This window comes from Ranitomeya imitator, chromosome 1 (assembly GCF_032444005.1).
Source record: "Ranitomeya imitator isolate aRanImi1 chromosome 1, aRanImi1.pri, whole genome shotgun sequence".
Classification (NCBI taxonomy): domain Eukaryota; kingdom Metazoa; phylum Chordata; class Amphibia; order Anura; family Dendrobatidae; genus Ranitomeya; species Ranitomeya imitator.
Genome location: NC_091282.1, coordinates 823,388,458 through 823,410,207, shown reverse-complemented (window position 1 = coordinate 823,410,207; position 21,750 = coordinate 823,388,458). Strand labels below are relative to the sequence as shown.

At 41.5% G+C, this 21,750-nt stretch overlaps 1 protein-coding gene across 1 annotated transcript in view; it reads right to left on the bottom strand.

Moving 5' to 3' along the window:
- Nucleotides 1-264: 264 nt before the first annotated feature.
- Nucleotides 265-21,750, bottom strand: part of GIPC3 (GIPC PDZ domain containing family member 3) — a 196,935-nt gene continuing 175,449 nt past the window's right edge. The window contains exon 6 of the mRNA XM_069740416.1: nt 265-550. Within this exon, the coding sequence (XP_069596517.1) occupies nt 408-550 (143 nt within the window). The 3' untranslated portion in view covers nt 265-407. The remainder of the gene's footprint in view (nt 551-21,750) is intronic.

Here is a 21,750-nt window from a genome sequence, read left to right as displayed (position 1 = left end):
TTGTATGACTATCTGGATTAAAGGGATAATCATTCAAATTTAGAAAATTGCTAATTTTTTAACATTTTTCTCAAATTTTTAATATTTTTTATAAATAAACACAAAAAATGTTGAACTAAATTTACCACTATCATAAAGTATAATGTGTCACGAAAAAACAATCTCAAAATCACTGGGATTTGTTGAAGCGTTGCAGAGTTATTACCACATAAAGTGACACTGGTCAGATTTCAAAAATTTGGCTCGGTCACTAAGGGGTTAAACTAGAATTTCAAATATTCTGTTACATTTGCTTGTGCTAATATAAGACTTGTCATACATTGTATTTTTCCCGTAATAAAAAAGTATATTTTCAGATATCCGATTATCATTTACTGCAAAACACAAATATACCCAAGAAATAAGATTCAGTTGTCTGCCTGAATTATGGCTTCCCAAACCTCTAATATAAACTCAGCTGGAAAAGCAAACTCTCCAAGCAAGCTGTCTAGTCCACGGCCAAACTCTTCAGGCGTTGTCTTCTCCTTGGCTGTCTCCACAAGAGTTGATGCTGGAAAAGTTGGGAAACACTGCTTTTAATAAGTCGTTTATTATTATTTTGCAAGTACGAAAACATAAAGCTGATTTAAGAAAACCTTCAAACGTTTCTCGCATTTCACAATCCTACCATGCAGAAGATCTCCTAAACTGGTCATGCTCAAATCACATTGTAGAACTAGTAAGCCAAAGTCTGTCTTAAGGTAAACAAGGTTCACAATTACATGAAAAAAAACACTCCAAAAAATAGAACCCTTCACAAGATAATATAGTAATAATATAAAATACATTATTTATACATATAATATATAAAACAAATCAAGGAAATTAAGTCATGAGAGGATAAAAAGACAATCTGTCACCAATTGATTAAGGAACTGGTTGCAGATCAATTACAGAAATAATGAAAAAATACAGGTAATATTATGATACAAAGTCAGATTAAATCAAGTTTCATGGGACAGCATAAAAGAGAAATATTCTATATTCACCACTATATATTAATAAGTAAAACTATTACGGAACACATCATGATAAATGCGTAAAAAACAGCAAAGCATGCAACATAGCAATAAAGAAATCCCTTCCAAGTAATCATAAAATGCATGGTGTGTGGGTGAGAGTTCTCTTATACTGTATAGGCAAACCGTCTCGTATACATTCAAATATAATGGTCAGCAGGGGAGAGTCACACTAGGGAAATATGTAAATAATGGCTACTAGTAGCGTCAGAAAACCCCTCGACGCGCTTTTCGTCATTCCTTCTTCAGAAGAAGGGGTTTTCTGATGCCACCGGGGTACCTGGTAATACTATTATACAGCTCATATGGTTTTCATTTGCCCTTCTATGGTGAGTCTCTGTGGCATATTTGTCCTCAGCACTATGCACCTCACATTACCTTTAGCCATTACTATTCACCTTTAGCCATTATATACATATTTCCCTAGTGTGACTCTCCCCTGCTGACCGTTATATTTGCCCATGTGTGGTTTGGTGAATTTCTGTAGCATAATTGTCCACAGCACTATGCATCTTACATAGGTTTTGGCCACTGCTAGTCACATCTGCCACCATAAGCTCTACTATGAGCCATTATTCATATACTTTTCAAGTGTGGCTCTCTACATACTGACCATCATATTTGAATGTATATGAGGCTGCTTGCCTATACAGTATGAGAGACCTCTCACCCAGGCACCATGCACTTTATGATTAGATGGATGTGATTTCTTTATTGCTATGTTGCATGCTTTGCTGTTCTTTACGCATTTATCATGTCAGCCCCCGGAATGCGCCGCTGGGACGGTGCCGGCACACGAGTATATATGTTTTTTATTTTAATGGGGGCAAACATTCAGATTAACAAGTGATTGTCCTAGGAGTTGACCACCCATTTAATTTTGAGATATGGAATGTAAAATATTTGTATTTACAAGTCCTGGTTTGGTATAAGGGTCAGCATTCACTCTATGTGATTGCAGACTTCAGAATCCTCACAGCGCATGCACTGCATGCTGTCCGGATTCTCCGATGTCGCAGGAGGGAGCGTGTGATTATTTGACCACAAATATGTGATTTGCATTCTCCCAGCCACATTCCTACTAGATGTACATGTCTGCGCTCAAAACAAGTGAATTTAGTGAGGTCGAGCATGTCTAGTCAGCATGTAATCAATGACCGCTCAATATCGCCACTGGCACCGGAGAATCCTGACAAAGAAGCATGCAGTCATATAGAGTGATTGCAGACTTTCATCCCAAACATGAACAACCCCTTTAAATTTTACATTGAATTCTAAAAGTTAGTCTTTTTTGTTTTGAATAAACCTTATGACCAAAATGCACAGGTCTGACATATAGTATCACCGGAATAAATGGTCTGTTGTGCAATTCCTCCATATAAAAATAGAATGTTTACATTATCCACATTTCCTGTAAGTTTCATGCAAAGGAAAATTTCATTTTAGAATATAAACTTACTATTGACAGTCACGTAACTTTTGTCAGTATCAAAATCCGCATCAATCTGTATGTGTTAAACTGTATTGTATTGCAAGGGTGAAATTCATGATGAATCCTGATGAAAAAATTGGAATTCATAGTATCTGCTATGTGCAATGTGTTTATACTGTGCAATCCAATATAGAGAGCAGTCAGTAAGCTCTGGTTATATAAGAGTAGCCAGCACTTTCACTGTTTATGTGGGTCTCAATAATCATGTAATCATTGTCAAGTAAAAGCACTCAGCTGCCTCCAATCAGGACAAGATGCAATTGACCAAGGATTGATGGACGAGGCGACAGCTGCTTTCACTACCAGGGCAATTATTTGGAAACTCAAAATTACCATATAGATGGGTCATGGCTGGATCTTCCAGCATAACAGTGACCTGAAACACACAGCCAGGGCAACTGAGGAATGGCTCTGTAAGAAGGATTTCAAAGTTCTGGAGTGGCCTAGCCGGTCTACAGACCTGAATCTAAGACCTCTTTTCCACTTACTAGTTACTAGTTTTCTGTAAGTCTTCACAAGGTTGCCACACACTGTTGCGAAAAGCGAAAAGCCAAAACATCACTGCTCTAGAGGAGATCTGCATGGAGGAATGGGCCAACATACCAACAACAGTGTGTGGCAACCTTGTGAAGACTTACAGAAAACGTTTGACCTGTCATTGCCAACAAAGGATATATTACAAAGTATTGAGATGAAATTTTGTTTCTGACCAAATACTTATTTTCCACCATAATATGCAAAAAAAATGATAAAAAAACAGACAATGTGATTTTCTGGATTTTTTTTCTCAGTTTGTCTCCCATAGTTGAGGTCTACCTATGATGTAAATTACAGACGCCTCTCATCTTTTTAAGTAGTGTAACTTGCACTATTGCTGACTGACTAAATACTTTTTTGCCCCACTGTATATACATATACATATGTCAGGAGACAACTATATATATAGATTTATATTTAATGCAGCGCTAGATAGCTTAAAAGCCGGTAATTCAATTGCCGGCTTTTGCTATCTCCTTCACAAACCCGACATGATATGAGACATGGTTTACATACAGTAAACCATCTCATATCCCCTTCTTTTGCATATTCCACACTACTAATGTCAGTAGTGTGTATGTGCAAAATTTGGGCGCTCTAGCTATAATATTTAAGGGTTAAATTGCGGAAAAAATTGGCAATTTTACAAGCAGAAGCTCTGCTAATGCAGCTGTGCTCCTGCCTGCAAAACCCCGGGGAATGAATGGAGTGTAGGTCAATGACCTGTAGTGAACTTGAGCATGGGAAAATATTCTGAAAAGTTCCCAGGCTTGAGTTCATATGAGGACATCCAGCATAGGGCGCATCACCGCGACTGAAGATAACTACAGGTCATTGACCTACATTCCATTAATTCCCCGGGGTTTTGCAGACAGAAGCACAGCTGCATTAGCAGAGCTTCTGCTTGTAAAATTAGTTAACCCCTTCAGATGGATTTACATCGTGGAACGTGACAGATCATCGGAAGGTATGGGATATTATTGTTTTTTTATTTTATCTCTTTTACAGAATCGCATGCTGCGATTTTTTTCTCAGACCGATTTCGGCTGAGAAAAAAATCGCAAATGGAATGTCACCAATTGAATAACAATGGTCCGAGTGCAATCCGATTTTTTATCGGATTGCACTCGTCCGTTTTCCTCGCAAGTGGAAAAGAGGCCTAAGGCTGGAGTCACACATAACGTATAAAAAAATTGGTCCGTTTTTCACGGACGAGAATCGCATCAATGTTCCCTGAACAGTGATCCATTGTTCATCTGTGTGCAATGCAAGGATGCTATTTTCTCGCATCTAAGCATCCGTGTGACATCCGTATGGCATCTGTATGGCGAGATTTTCTCGCTGGCTTGCAAAATGGATATATAGGGGATCCCGGGCCAGAAAATCATCAATAAATAATGTGGAAGTCTATTTATTGGCTCCACAAGTTCCATCCTACAAGCGAAAAAAATTGTGTAGTCTCACGCGCAATTTTCTTCACCAGAGACGGAAAGCCGACGACCTGGGCTGATTTTGTAGCCTGAGAAGGGGTTAATACCCATGAATCTTCCCAGGCTATGAATATCAGCCCACAGCTGTGTATTTAGCCTTTACTGGCTATTCTAATAGGGGGACCCCAAAAAAAATTACGTGGGTTCCCTCTATAATTTATAGCCAGAAAGGCTATGCAGACAGCTGTGAGCTGATATTCATAGGCCATGGATATTGACCCCTGGCTAAAAATACCAGCACCCAGCAGCCCCAGAAAAGGTGCATCTATATGATGTGGCAATTCTGACACTTAGCCTCTCTTTATCCATTGCCCTGTAGCGGTGGCATATGGGGTAATAAGGGGTTAAAGTCACCTTGGTATTGTAATGTGACAATAAGCCTGGTTAATAATGAAGAGGTATCAATGAGACACCTATGCATTATTAATCCAATAGCATGAAAGGGTTAAAAAATACACACACATTAAGAATAAAGTCTTTTAGTGAAATAATTAAACACAAGATTTTCCATCTTTATTACACTCTCAATCCAAGCAAAGCCCTTGTTCTCCTGTAAAAAATCCAAAAGAAAAAAGCAACAATATCCCATACCTGTCCGCCGTACAGTCAAGTCCCACACTGCAATCCATCTGAAGGGGTTAAATAGATTACAACCGGGAGCTGTGCTAATGCTACCGTCCCGGGTGTAAACCACTGTGTAATGAATGAACTCTGTAGTGTGGGACAGTTTCAGAACTTTTTCCCATGGTGCCGAATTATTTGGTGCAGATACGATCTTTTGATCGCCTGTTATTGTATTTTAATGTAATGTCGCGGTGAACAAAAAAATGTAATTCTGGTGTTTTTACTTTTTTTCTCGCTACACCGTTTAGTGATCAGGTTAATCCTTTTTTTATTGATAGATCGGGTGATTCTGAATGCGGTGATACCAAATATTTGTATGTTTGATTTTATTTTTATTGTTTTATTTTGAATGGGCTGAGACGGGGGTGATTTGAACTTTAATTTTTTTTTTCTTTATATATTTTTAAACACTTTTTTTTTACTTTTGCCATGCTTCAATAGTCTCTATAGGAGACACAACTCGATCGGCTCTGCTACACAGAGGTGATGGTCAGATTGCCTCTATGTAGTAGAATTGTTGACTTGCTCACCCCTGTAGTCCACATCAAAGGGAGGGATACCGACATCAGCGTACTATTAGCGTACTATTACGTCCAATGTCGGTAAGGGGTTAATTATGTAAAAATTATACAATGTAATTTTCTGGATTTTTTCTCACTGTTGAAGTGTACCTACGATAAAAATTATAGGCCTCAGACCTCTCCATTTTTTGTAAGTGGAAAATCTTGCAAAATTGGCAGTATATCAAATAATTAGTTTCCCCACTGTAGTTTAACCACTTAACGACCACTGATACGCCTTTTAACGGCGGTAGTTAAGGGTAACGTAACGGCGCTGTTGAAAAATTGTATAGCGCCGCCCAGAGTCAGAATTTCTCTGGAGTCTCGGCTGCCGGGGGTAACCGAGACCCCAGAGAGCATGATTTGGGTCAGTTTTCACTGTCTCCGGGGTTGCGATCATCGTTGACCATATAACGGCGACCACAAAAAAAAGTGTGATTTTCCATTTAAATTCTCTCTCCTCTGATATGATCGCACATCAGAGGAGAGAGAAATAGGGTCCCCCGAGCCCATAGCCTATAGTTAAAGTGCTACCCTGTCAGAATTATAAACATTTCTGTGTCCGTCTTCATAAAAAATCTAATTACCCACCCTCTTTCTCCATAATCCCCATTGCGAGGAGACTATAAAAATATACAGTATATTTTTTTTTTATAGTTTTATTTTTTTATATAATTTTTTTTAAATCGTTTTTTGCGGTTAGGATTAGAAGCATTAGGGTTAGGGTTACATGTATTAGGTTTAGGGTTAGCAGGAAAAAAATACTAGAGTTAGCTTAGGGTTAGTTTTTTGTTAGGCATGGAAATAAATAAATGGCCCGCAGAACTTTCTGAGTGGAGCAGGTGTACAGCCTGCTTTGCAGTGGAAGCTACGGCAGTGAAACAGAATCTGCCTCTGAGGTAGAGCAGTTTGCAGACAGAGACGATGACTCTTCCTCCATGGGATCTCCCTGCCAATGATAGCGGATTCGGTCATCACTACTGAAAGCTTCAGAGGCCGGACCAAGTACCACAGTCCCCTCATCGCTGTGGTATAATGACACTTCATTTTCCCCTCAAATTCCCCCTTTTTCTGCAGCCCCTGGAATAAGAGTAGATGTCGCCAATTTTACCCCCATTGATTTTTTCAAAATTTTCATTATCCCAGAAGTCCTGCAATTAATCGTCCACCAAACAAACCTATGTGCCCAACAATACATCTCTCAAAAACCCACTGCCTTTCATTCCCATTCCTGGATCCCCACAAATGTCCCCGAAGTAAAAAAATGTTTAGGCCTTACCCCGAATATGGATTTAGCAAAAAAACACAATCCACTCTTACTGGGTAACAAAAGCTGTCCACATCACCCCTGTATTTGCAGCCGTCATGTCCCAAGTCCGTTATGAAGCCCTGATTAGATTCCTCCACTTCAGTGACAATTCCCAAACCTCCAAGAACTGACTCCAACTATGATCGGCTCAATAAATTGAGACCCCTAATTTCCCTCCTACAAAATTCATTTCTGAATTCCTATACCCCAGAGAAAAATGTGGCAGTCGACAAGTCCTTCATAAGCTACAAGGACAGTCTGTCATTCCGCCAATTTTTCCCCTACAAGCGAGCCAAATACATAATAAAATTATTCAAAACTTGTGAGAGCTCATCAGGGTACACTTCCATCTTCCTAATTAATGAAGGTAGGGACCCCCAAATAAACCCAACAAACTGCCCCAGACAATTGGCATCCCAGGCAAAATTGTCTGGGAGCTAATGACGCTCTTTCTCCATCAAGAGTACCACGTGTACTCAAACAACTACTACACAAGCATCCCCCTATATCAATCCCTCCACGCTGCAAATACAGGGGCCTGTGGGACAGTCAGGAAAAACCGAGTGGGGTTTCCGTCACAGTTGGTGTCCAGACATTTGAAGAGGGGGACGTCATTCTCACTCGCAAGTGACCAACTTCTTGCAGTAAAGTGGAATTACAGGAAGGACGTCTACATGCTGATCACACTGCATGCAGACACCAGTGTGATGTCAGAGACAGGGGCGCCACCATGGACATGGAAAAACAGGTTTGCGTCACAGACTATAATATATATATGGGAGGTGTTGACTTGTCAGACAAGGTTCTGCAACCATACCTGGTCAAGCAGAAGACCAGGACCTGGTACAAAAAGGTGGCAATCTACCTTATTCAAACTGCCACATACAACAGCTTTGTCCTGTATGAAAAGTGCCAAGAACCGCTTACATTCCTCCAATTTCAGGAAAAAATCGTAGAGGACCTCATGTGTGAGTCGATGGCACCAGGGGAAGCCTTCGACTCTGAGCATTCCCGAAGACTTGTAGAGCCATATTTTCCTCACCCTGTCCCTACCACTCACACCCAAAGGTATCCTCAAAAAAGATACCGGGTTTGTAGGAAGCGTGGCAGATGGAGTGATTCCCGGTACCATTTCCCCACTTGCCCATCCCAACCAGGCCTTTGTGCTCCTTCCCTTCCGAGCTCTGCCGTGTGTCCAAACAGTGGATTACCCCCACATATGAGGTATCGGCATATTCAGGAGAAATTGCACAACAAATGTTGTGGTTCATTTTCTTTTTTTACACTTGTGAAAATAAAAATAATGGTTCTGAAGTAAAATGATTGTGAAAAAAGTTAAATGTTCATTTTTTTGCTTCCACGTTGCTTCAATTTCTGTGAAGTACTTAAAGGGTTAATAAACTTCTTGAATGTGGTTTTGCGCACCTTGAGGGGTGCAGTTTTTAGAATAGTATCACTTTTGGGTATTTTCTGTCATTGTCATGTACACCCCTCAAAATGACTTCAAATGTAAAATGTCCCTAAAAAAAATGGTGTTGTTAAAATGAGAAATCGCTAGTCAACTTTTAACCCTTATAACTACCTAACAAAAACAAAATTTGTTTCCAAAATTGTGCTGATGTAGACAATGTTATTTATTAAGTATTTTTGTGACACATCTCTCTGATTTAAGGGCATAAAAATTCAAAAGTTTGAGAATTGCTAAATTTTCGAAATTTTCGCCATATTTCAAATTTTTTCATAAATAAACGCAAGTGATATTGAAGAAGTTTTACCGTTAACATGAAGTACAATATGTCACGAAAAAACAGTCTCAGACTCAGCGGGAATCATTAAAGCGTTCCAGAACCTCATAAAGAGACCGTGATCAGAATTGTAAATATTGGCCTGGTCATTAAGTACAAAATTGGCTCTGTCACTAAGGGGTTAAGAGAAACCCCTGAAGGAAAACATTACAAAACTTAAGGTTAGAGGTAGTGATGAGCGAATACATTTGGCACTATTCGTTACTCACATGAAAAGTAGCTATTTGGGCTATTCGGTACTTTGCGAGTAATATGGTATTCACCTCGGTATATTCAAGCAGCCCGCCCAGCATGTTTGGCGCTTTATTTGCATCTAAAGAACATGCTGGACTTGCTTGCCAATCACAGTAAAGCCGGCACAATCTTTGGTGTGACATTACTCTGCTTGGCTGGCCTTACAGCATCATAGCGAATATTTAATCTCTTGCACATTGCAACCGGAAACAGCATAGGGAAAGCGTAGAGTGAGTTAATGGAGCTTATAGGGAGATTTTATTCATTGCAAAAAGCTCTATGTTAGGTGGAGATAGCGTAGGGAGAGATTTAATTCTAGGGAGAGTAAAAGGAAGGCACCTGGGTACTACCAGTTCATATCATCATTGCAAGTGCATGCTGGAGATCTCTGCTAATTTGCAATGTGTGTTGTATAGTTTAGGATTAGGAACAGATTGTGGGATTAGGGAGAAATAGGCGTCTTTCACCTTCTACCATAATATACAAATAAGCTCTTTTTATAGGCAAATAATATTAGGTATTATCAGTACATACAAAAAAAACTATTTTTGGGAGCTATATAATATTCCTATGTAGCAGCATATATATAAAAAAAAATTACAGCTAAATAATATTTCTCAGTGCCAGCATATAGTCACATCTTTTTTGAAAAGCTAATTGCTAAATAATATTCCTTGCCTATTCCTTAAATAGCTAATATTCATCTAGCAGTTGTGCGAGCTATGGAAACGTCACTATTTACCACTAATTTCCCAAAGTCTACTGTTGGTGTGTCTCATAAAACTGATCTAAAAATCCCCCAAATATTGTATTGGTTAAATAAATAGCGTATTTGTATCTAGCAGTTGTGTGACTGCCACAGTCCGGGCAGAGATAATCAAATGTCAAAATTTAACAGTGGCAATAATTTTCATTGGTCCGCTGTTGCAGTGTGTAAGCAAGGAGATATAAAAAATTTTAAAACTTTCTATTGGTTTAATAAATAGCATATCTTTATCTAGCAGTTGTGCAACTGGCTCAATCTGGGCAGAGATAACACTGGTGAAAGCAATTTTTCTGGCAAAAGGTTTTAAAACATATTTTAAGTCAATTTTGGCTGCTGATTACGAATATGAACTCCGTTTTGGCTTTCCCATCAGGATTTCAAGATATTTTCAATTTTTGATGAAAATTACTCCTAATGTTTTATGATAAAAACACATGATTTTCGGTACTACATTTTGTATATTTTTAATAAAGGAATAACAAAGATTACAAAGTCTATGTACAGCAAATCAAATATACTTACAGAATTAAACTACAAAATATAAAAACACATATATATGGCACACAGATGAATGACAAATGGCAGTTATTGGAACTTTCTTTTCTTGGCTGATCTGTGATGTACAGCTTCTGGGTTGTCTCTCATCAAGCACCAGCAATAGTCAGCCATCATATGTGAGTCCCACCGGCCTTGATACCGTTCTTCCATTGTTTTAATGTCCTGATGAAAATGCTCCCCTTGTTCCTCGCTCACATCCCTAAAGGTACCGTCACATTAAGCGACGCTGCAGCGATATAGACAACGATGCCGATCGCTGCAGCGTCGCTGTTTGGTCGCTGGAGATCTGTCACACAGACAGCTCTCCAGCGACCAACGATGCCGAAGTCCCCGGGTAACCATCGGGTTACTAAGCGCAGGGCCGCGCTTAGTAACCCGATGTTTACCCTGGTTACCATTGTAAATGTAAAAAAAAAAAAAACACTACATACTTACATTCTGGTGTCTGGTCATGTCCCTCGCCTTCAGCTTCCCGCACTGACTGTGAGCGGCGCGCCGGCCGGCCGTAAAGCAGAGCGGTGACGTCACCGCTGTGCTCTGCTCTAAGGCCAGCCGGCACTCACAGTCAGTGCGGGAAGCTGAAGGCGAAGGGACGTGACCAGACACTGGAATGTAAGTATGTAGTGGTTTTTTTTTTACATTTACAATGGTAACCAGGGTAAACATCGGGTTACTAAGCGCGGCCCTGCGCTTAGTAACCCGATATTTACCCTGGTTACCAGTGAAGACATCGCTGAATCAGCGTCACACACGTCAGCGGGAGATCAGCGACCAAAATAAAGTCCTGATCATTCCCCAGCGACCAACGATCTCCCAGCAGGGGCCTGATCGTTGGTCGCTGTCACGCATAACGATTTTGGTAACGATATCGTTGCTATGTCACAAAAAGCAATGATATCGTTAACGAAATCGTTATGTGTGACGGTACCTTAAGGTTCTCTGGAAAAAAGTCCAAATGGCTGTGTAAATAGTGAATCTTGATACCCATTCTATACCCAAGATTTTGCAGACTCATTAGTAGCTCTTCCACAATCTCTTCATAGTTGTCTGCTTTCTTATTCCCTAGAAAATTCTGCACCACATTACAAAATGCATTCCAAGCTCTTTCTTCTGTCTCATTCATTGATGTGATAAAATTTGGGTCTCTCACAAGTGATCTTATTTGAGGTCCTTCAAATATTCCAGCCTTTTTCTTTTCTTCCCTAAGACCAGAAAAAGTTGAACATATATAGTTAAAGCATTCTCCACTGTGATTGAGAGCTTTGACGAACTGCTTCATCAATCCAAGTTTTATGTGTAAGGGAGGAAAGACAACGTCCTTCCTATCCACTAGAGGATCATGGATGACATTCTTATCACCAGATGCCAAACTCTGTCGCTGAGGCCATTCAGTTTTCACCCAATGCCCTGCTGTAGCTCTACTGTCCCAGTAGCACAGAAAGCAAGGGTGTTATCATAACAAATGGGAATTATACATGTTCAAAGAAAACAAAGATATTCTCACATTTATTGGGAGACTAAATGAAAACTAAATTTACCTTAGTTAACTGTATAAACCAGTACTTTTCATACACTACTTATATTTATCATGGAATTCATGAAAATGGGCTATATACCTGTAGCACAAAAACGTGATGTGATAGAGAAGTTATAAGATCAGATTTGAATTCAGCACCCTCAAATTAGTCTTAAACTGTTCTTAAAGTCGATGCCAGAAATTTTTTTTTGTAGAGCAGTGTAATCAAACATCACAATTTAAAAGTGGCAATAATTTTTATTAGTCCACTGTTGTAGTGTGTCAGCAAAAGGATATAAAAAAAAATACTACTTTTCTATTGGTTTCCATATCTTTTCTAGAAGTTGTGCAACTGGCACAATCCATTTAGAGAAAATCAAACGTCACAATTTACCAGTGGTAATAATTTTCATTAGTCCGCTGCTGCAGTGTGTCAGCAAGGTTATTTAAAAAAAATACTAATTTTCTATTGGTTACCGTATTTCTTGGACTATAAGATGCACCGGACCTAAATAATCTCTGATTTCCATAAAGTAATCCAAATAAATTCACAAAGTAAAAAGACAAGTAGTGGACGGCACTAGAGTGTATGGTATTACACAGATTTTGGACTTAGCAACGTTTTGACAACCAGGTGTCACGTAAGCTTAGGGTGTATGGTGCTCTGCATCAGTAGCAAATAGCTAAATTGTCCATAGCAGAAGAGGGAAAATATATGCGGCACTCACCCAATGGAAGCTGTATAAACGTGCTCTTTATTGGAAAGGAAATGTGCATACATCCATTAGGACATCAGGTGTACAGGAGGGTGCGGTGATAGAGTCTGGACGACGGCCGTTTCGCACTGAATGTGCTTCAACGGGTCCACATACTTGATTACCATACGTCATATCCTTTTAAAGGGTTTCTGACATACGTAATATCACACTACTACAGTGCATATATAAGAAATAAAATTGAAAAAATTAACTATAACAGTGAATGTGCTGAACAATAGTAACCAATTTACAGATTGTAACAGTATATTATTATGAACTATTAATATAGCACTCTTTCAAATGACTTCTGATATTCACTATAGAATCACCGACATGTCAAGCTTGTCATTTAAGCCGATCGGTCCCTGCACGTTGGTATTTAAAATCCATCTGGCTTCTTTTTGTAATAGTAATCTATTCTGATCACCTCCTAACATTGGGTATTTAACAATCTCTAAGCCAGCGAAATTTAATAAATTTGGATTTGCGTTATACACCTCTCTCATGTGCTGAATTAGCCTCAAGCAGCCTTTGCCCGTTGAAATTGAATTATAATGTTCTTTAAACCTTGCTATTAGCGGTCTTATCGTCTTTCCAATATAAAAATATTGGCAGGGGCAAAAAAGAACATACACGACAAATTTACTTTTACAGAAAATAAAATCCTTGATGTTATGGGTAACTGAACCTATTTGGATGGGATTACGTATGATATGAAGGTGGCAAAAACGACAATTACCGCACCTATGGTTCCCTATTGGCGCGTTATTAGATAACCAAGTACTTTTTGGTGCCAAGATTCTATTGTGAACTAAGAGATCTGACAAATTACGGGCGCACCTGTATGCAAATTTAGGAGAACTAGAATGTATCGAAGCAAGATCCTTATCAGTTTGTAATACGTGCCAATTTTTGCGAATGGAAGTGTGTATAATATTATCCATGTTACTATGTTTGAAACAAAAACTGAATCTATCTATACCTTTTTTGGCCGACGGTTCTTTAATTTGTCTATTTCTTCTCAAAAAATCATTTTGTGAGCATTTATTAATACGATTTTCGGCTTCTCTTAGGATAATTTGAGGATAGCCTCTTTTTATAAAGCGTGTTTTTAATTCGCTAATCTGTTCATTAAATATTTTATTATTATTATTTATTTTTCGTAATCTAACCATTTGGCTAAAAGGTAGCCCTCTTTTTGTATGGTTCGGGTGATTACTGTCAAAATGTAACAAATTATTGGTTGCAGTTTCTTTTCTGAAAACCTTAGTTATTATTTCACCTTCAACAATTTCTATTTTTACATCCAAATATTCAAGATTATCGACTCCATAACAGGATGTGAACATCATATTCTCTGTGTTTGAAACATTCAGATATTCTACAAAAGCATTAAATTCGGCTTCATTTCCATCCCAGATCATCATAATATCATCCACGAATCTCGTGAAGAAGCGAATATGCTTCAAAAAAGGGTTATTAATATTGTTTTATTCTTTTATTATAGAAAGCCTGGATTTTATTCTATCTCATAAATCCTTCAAATTCATGGACAGGTGGTATAGTCAATTAATTGGAACTGCAATGGGTACACCCACTTCTTGCACCTATGCAAACCTTTTTTTTGGCAGTCTTCGAAGATACTTATATTAACAGGAGAAAATCTGTCTCTGAGGGGCGCTATACACTTTTTCCACAGCGCCGTTAATTAACGGCGCTGTGGTTTAAGTACCCTTAACTGCCGCCATTAAAAGGCATATCGGCGGTCGTTAAAACTACGTTTACTTTGAACTTTCCTGTGTCACTGCCTCGTCACTGCACAGTGCAGACACCGCTGCACCACAATGGGGACATATATATCAGGATGGGGGGCATATAGATACCAGGATGGGCATATTACCCCTACAGCAGTGTCAGAATCCCAAACAAAGAGAAAAGGGAAGCAGTATACTGTTATGTATTAAAAAGGTAAATATTTATTACATTTATGACACACAATGAAAACAAGATAAAATACAAGGAGAAGTGGCAGAAAGAAAAACCTGACAAATCCAGATGGCAATCTCAATATATCTATGTTGCAGAGGAGTAGGTAAGTATGAGGGCATACAATAAGTGTCAAAAGATATCAAAATGAATGATTTAGCAGACAAAGCATCTATCTATGGGTTGTCAGTGGCTATAATCATAGAGGACATGGAAAAATCTATAATATAACGCTGGGAGCGTCACTCTGTCCGAAGCCTTTATAGACTGCGCAGGCGCGACGCTCCTAGCATTACATTATAGAGTGTCAGGGAAAAAAACATGGCGCCGGAAGACGCGGACTGCCGGGAGCAGGGGTCGGGAGCAGGGGGACACCGTGCACATATTTGCGCCCTGATTATGCTGTGGCACTTCATGCCACAGCAATTTGTTACTTACGCAATTCCTTTCCGCCCATTTTCTTAGTCCTCTGGCTGCCGGAATCGGCGCCTGCGCAGTCCGCGCTTTCCGGCGCCATTTTCTTGAAGATACACTGCAGGTGCAGGTGTGTCTTCAAGAAAATGGCGCCTGAAAGCGCGGACTGCACAGGCGTCAATTCCGGCAGCAGGAGGACGAAGAAAATGGGCGGAAAGGAATGGCGTAAGTAACAAATTGCTGTGGCATGAAGCTGTGGCACTTCATGCCACAGCAATTTGTTACTTACGCCACCTGATTCCTATCCGCCGCCATTTTCTTGGTCCTGCTGCCGGAATCGGTGCCTGCGCAGTCCGCACTTTCCGGCACCATTTTCTTGAAGACACACTGCAGTGTGTCTTCACGAAAATGGCGCCAAAAAGCGCGGACTGCGCAGGCGCCGATTCCGCCAGCAGGAGGACCAAGAAAATGGCGGTGGAAAGGAATCAGGTGGCGCAAGTAACAAATTGCTGTGGCATGAGGCTGTGGCACTTCATGCCACAGCTATTTGTTACTTACGCCCCCTGATATGGGGCATATATTATGGAGCATCTTATGGAGCAGCGTATGGGGCATATGGATGGGAGCAGCAAATTAAAGAACGGTGGCGCAGGATGGGAGCAGCACATGACAGAACGGGGGCGCAGGATGGGAGCAGCACATGACAGAATAGGGCAGCACATGACAGAACGGGGGTGCAGGATGGCAGCAGCACATGACAGAACGGGGGTGCAAGATGGAAGCAGCACATGAAAGAACGGGGGCGCAGGATGGGAGCAGCACATGACAGAACGGGGGCGCAGGATGGGAGCAGCACATGACAGAACGGGGGCGCAGGATGGGAGCAGCACATGACAGGATGGGGGCGCAGGATGGGAGCAGCAAATGGCAGAATGGAGGCGCAGGATGGGAGCAGCACATGACAGAACGTGGGGGCAGTATGGGAACAGCACATGACAGAATGGGGGCGCAGGATGGAGCAGCACATGACAGAATGGGGGCGCAGGATGGGTGCAGCACATGACAGGATGGGGGCGCAGAATGGAGCAGCACATACCAGGATGGAGACCATATACCAATATAAATGCTCGCCACCCGGGCGTAGAACGGGTTCAATAGCTAGTATGAATATAAAGAGATATCATACAAAATAATGTATAGTGATCAAGCAGTATCATATACCACTTTGATCCTATGTCAGTAGAAGGGTATCTAAATATATATATATATATATATATATATATATATACACATATATATATATATATATGTGTATATATATATATATATATATATACACATACACAGTGCCTTGCGAAAGTATTCGGCCCCTTGGAGCTTTTCAACCTTTTCCCACATATTATGCTCCAAACATAAAGATACCAAATGTAAATTTTTAGTGAAGAATCAACAACAAGTGGAACAAAATTGTGAAGTTGAACGAAATTTATTGGTTATTTTAACTTTTTGTGGAAATTCAAAAACTGAAAAGTGGGGTGTGCAATATTTTTCGGCCATATATGCACAGAGTGGGCCATTTATATGGATACACCTAAATAAAATGGTAATAGTTGGTGATATCAGCTTCCTGTGTGTGACACATTAGTATATGGGAGGGGAAAAATTTTCAAGATGGGTGGTGACCATGGCCTCCATTTTGAAGTTGGCCATTTTGGTTCCAACTTTATTTTTTCCAATGGGAAGCGGGCCATGTGACACATCGAACTTATTGAGAATTTCACAAGAAAAACAATGGTGTGCTTGCTTTTAACATAACTTTATTATTTCCAAGTTTATAACCACTTTTAAAATGTGTTCAAAGTGCTGCCCATTGTGTTGGATTGTCAATACAACCCTCTTCTCCCACTCTTGACACACTGATAGCAACACCGCAGAAGAAATGCTAGCACAGGCTTCCAGTATCTGTTGTTTCAGATGCTGCACATCTCGTATCTTCACAGCATAGACAATTGCCTTCAGATGACCTCAAAGATAAAAGTCTAAAGACGTCACGTCACCGCTCTGCTTTCCGGCCGCTGTGCTCACAGCCAGTGCAGGAGGAGTGCAGAGAAGCAGAGCGCCGGGGACAGACAGCGGTAGGTAAGTATGTAGTGTTTTGTTTTTTTTACTTTTACGCTGGTAACCAGGGTAAACATCGGGTTACTAAGCGCGGCCCTGCGCTTAGTTACCGGATGTTTACCCTGGTTACCAGTGAAGACATCGCTGGATCGGCGTCACACACGCCGATCCAGCGATGTCAGCGGGAGATCCAGCGACGAAATAAAGTTCTGGACTTTCTTCAGCGACCAACGATCTCCCAGCAGGGGCCTGATCGTTGGTCGCTGTCACACATAACGATTTCCTTAACGATATCGTTGCTACGTCACAAAAAGCAACGATATCGTTAATGATATCGTTAAGTGTGACGGTACCTTAAGGAGACCTTGGTGGCCATTCAACTGGCCCACGACAACCAATCCACTTTCCAGGAAACTTTTCATGTAGGAATGCTCAGACCTGACACCCATAATGTGGTGGTACACCATATAGATACCTGTTATGAAAGGCAATTCAGTATCACAATGGACATGGAGGTCAGAGCACATACAGTGATCTGACAATAACCCAAAATAATAGAACGAGCTCTGAGACGTGGGAACTCTGCAGACCGCAATCCCTGATCCTCTCCAAACACAACTAGAGGCAGCCGTGGATTGCGCCTAACGCTCCCTATGCAACTCGGCACAGCCTGATAAAAAAAACTAACTAGCCTGAAGATAGAAAAAATAAGCCTACCTTGCCTCAGAGAAATACCCCAAAGGAAAAGGCAGCCCCCCACATATAATGACTGTGAGTAAGATGAAAAGACAAACGTAGGGATGAAATAGATTCAGCAAAGTGAGGCCCGATATTCTAGACAGAACGAGGATAGGAAAGATAACTTTGCGGTCTACACAAAACCCTAAAGAAAACCATGCAAAGGGGCAAAAAGACCCTCCGTACCGAACTAACGGCACGGAGGTACACCCTTTGCGTCCCAGAGCTTCCAGCAAAACAAATAGACAAGCTGGACAGAAAAAATAGCAACAAATAGCAAAGAAGCACTTAGCTATGCAGAGCAGCAGGCCACAGGAATGATCCAGAGAAACACAGGTCCAACACTGGAACATTGACAGGAAGCATGAATCAAATCATTAGGTGGGGTTAAGTAGAGAAGCACCTAACGACCTCACCAGATCACCTGAGGGAGGAAACTCAGAAGCAGCAGTACCAGTTTCCTCCACAAACGGAAGCTCCCAGAGAGAATCAGCCGAAGTACCACTTGTGACCACAGGAGGGAGCTCTGCCACAGAATTCACAACAGTACCCCCCCCTTGAGGAGGGGTCACCGAACCCTCACCAGAGCCCCCAGGCCGACCAGGATGAGCCACATGAAAGGCACGAACAAGATCGGGAGCATGGACATCAGAGGCAAAAACCCAGGAATTATCCTCCTGAGCATAACCCTTCCATTTAACCAGATACTGGAGTTTCCGTCTTGAAACACGAGAATCCAAAATCTTCTCCACAATATACTCCAATTCCCCCTCCACCAAAACCGGGGCAGGAGGGTCAACAGATGAAACCATAGGTGCCACGTATCTCCGCAACAATGACCTATGGAAGACGTTATGTATGAAAAAAGAATCTGGGATTGTCAGACGAAAAGACACAGGATTAATAACCTCAGAAATCCTATAAGGACCAATGAAACGAGGTTTAAACTTCGGAGAGGAAACCTTCATAGGAATATGACGAGAAGATAACCAAACCAGATCCCCAACACGAAGTCGGGGACCCACACGGCGTCTGCGATTAGCGAAACGTTGAGCCTTCTCCTGGGACAAGGTCAAATTGTCCACTACATGAGTCCAAATCTGCTGCAACCTGTCCACCACAGTATCCACACCAGGACAGTCCGAAGACTCAACCTGTCCTGAAGAGAAACGAGGATGGAACCCAGAATTGCAGAAAAATGGCGAAACCAAGGTAGCCGAGCTGGCCCGATTATTAAGGGCGAACTCAGCCAAAGGCAAAAAGGACACCCAGTCATCCTGATCGGCAGAAACAAAGCATCTCAGATAGGTTTCCAAGGTCTGATTGGTTCGTTCGGTCTGGCCATTAGTCTGAGGATGAAAAGCCGAGGAAAAAGACAAGTCAATGCCCATCCTACCACAAAAGGCTCGCCAAAACCTCGAAACAAACTGGGAACCTCTGTCAGAAACGATATTCTCTGGAATGCCATGCAAACGAACCACATGCTGGAAGAACAATGGCACCAAATCAGAGGAGGAAGGCAACTTGGACAAGGGTACCAGATGGACCATCTTAGAAAAGCGATCACAGACCACCCAAATGACTGACATCTTTTGAGAGACGGGAAGATCTGAAATAAAATCCATAGAGATATGTGTCCAAGGTCTCTTCGGGACCGGCAAGGGCAAAAGCAACCCACTGGCACGAGAACAGCAGGGCTTAGCCCGAGCACAAATCCCACAGGACTGCACAAAAGAACGCACATCCCGCGACAGAGACGGCCACCAAAAGGATCTAGCCACTAACTCTCTGGTACCAAAGATTCCAGGATGACCAGCCAACACCGAACAATGAACCTCAGAGATCACTTTATTTGTCCACCTATCCGGGACAAACAGTTTCTCCGCTGGACAACGATCAGGTTTATTAGCCTTAAATTTTTGCAGCACCCGCCGCGAATCAGGGGAGATGGCAGACACAATTACTCCTTCCTTGAGGATACCCGCCGGCTCAGATAAACCCGGAGAGTCGGGCACAAAACTCCTAGACAGAACATCCGCCTTCACATTTTTAGAGCCCTGAAGGTACAAAATCACAAAGTCAAAACGGGCGAAAAACAGCGACCAACGAGCCTGTCTAGGATTCAAACGCTTAGCAGACTCGAGATAAGTCAGGTTCTTATGATCAGTCAATACCACCACGCGATGCTTAGCTCCTTCAAGCCAATGACGCCACTCCTCGAATGCCCACTTCATGGCCAGCAACTCTCGGTTGCCCACATCATAATTCCGCTCAGCAGGCGAAAACTTCCTGGAAAAAAAAGCGCATGGTTTCATCACTGAACAATCAGAACCTCTCTGCGACAAAACAGCCCCTGCTCCAGTCTCAGAAGCATCAACCTCGACCTGGAATGGAAGAGAAACATCAGGTTGACACAACACAGGGGCAGAAGAAAAACGACGCTTCAACTCTTGAAAAGCTTCCACAGCAGCAGAAGACCAATTGACCAAATCAGCACCCTTCTTGGTCAAATCGGTCAATGGTTTGGCAATACTAGAAAAATTGCAGATGAAGCGACGATAAAAATTAGCAAAGCCCAGGAACTTTTGCAGACTTTTCAGAGATGTCGGCTGAGTCCAATCATGGATGGCTTGGACCTTAACAGGATCCATCTCGATAGTAGAAGGGGAAAAGATGAACCCCAAAAATGAAACCTTCTGCACACCAAAGAGTCACTTTGATCCCTTCACAAACAATGAGTTAGCACGCAGGACCTGAAAAACCGTTCTGACCTGTTTCACATGAGACTCCCAATCATCCGAGAAGATCAAAATGTCATCCAAGTACACAATCAGGAATTTATCCAGGTACTCTCGGAAGATGTCATGCATAAAGGACTGAAACACTGATGGAGCATTGGCAAGTCCGAATGGCATCACTAGATACTCAAAATGACCCTCGGGCGTATTAAATGCAGTTTTCCATTCATCGCCTCGCCTGATTCGCACCAGATTATACGCACCACGAAGATCAATCTTGGTGAACCAACTAGCCCCCTTAATCCGAGCAAACAAATCAGATAACAAAGGCAAGGGGTACTGAAATTTAACAGTGATCTTATTAAGAAGGCGATAATCTATACAAGGTCTCAGCGAACCATCCTTCTTGGCTACAAAAAAGAACCCTGCTCCTAATGGCGACGATGACGGGCGAATATGCCCCTTCTCCAGGGATTCCTTCACATAACTGCGCATAGCGGTGTGCTCAGTCACGGATAAATTAAACAGTCGACCTTTTGGGAATTTACCACCAGGAATCAAATTGATAGCACAATCACAATCCCTATGCGGAGGTAGGGCATCGGACTTGGGCTCATCAAATACATCCCGGTAATCAGACAAGAACTCTGGAACCTCAGAAGGGGTGGATGACGAAATTGACAAAAATGGAACATCACCATGTACCCCCTGACAACCCCAGCTGGACACCGACATGGATTTCCAATCCAATATTGGATTATGGGCTTGTAGCCATGGCAACCCCAACACGACCACATCATGCAGATTATGCAACACCAGAAAGCGAATATCCTCCTGATGTGCAGGAGCCATGCACATGGTCAGCTGGGTCCAGTATTGAGGCTTATTCTTGGCCAAAGGCGTAGCATCAATACCTCTCAATGGAATAGGACACTGCAAGGGCTCCAAGAAAAACCCACAACGCTTAGCATATTCCAAGTCCATCAAATTCAGAGCAGCGCCCGAATCCACAAACGCCATGACAGAATATGATGACAAAGAGCAGATCA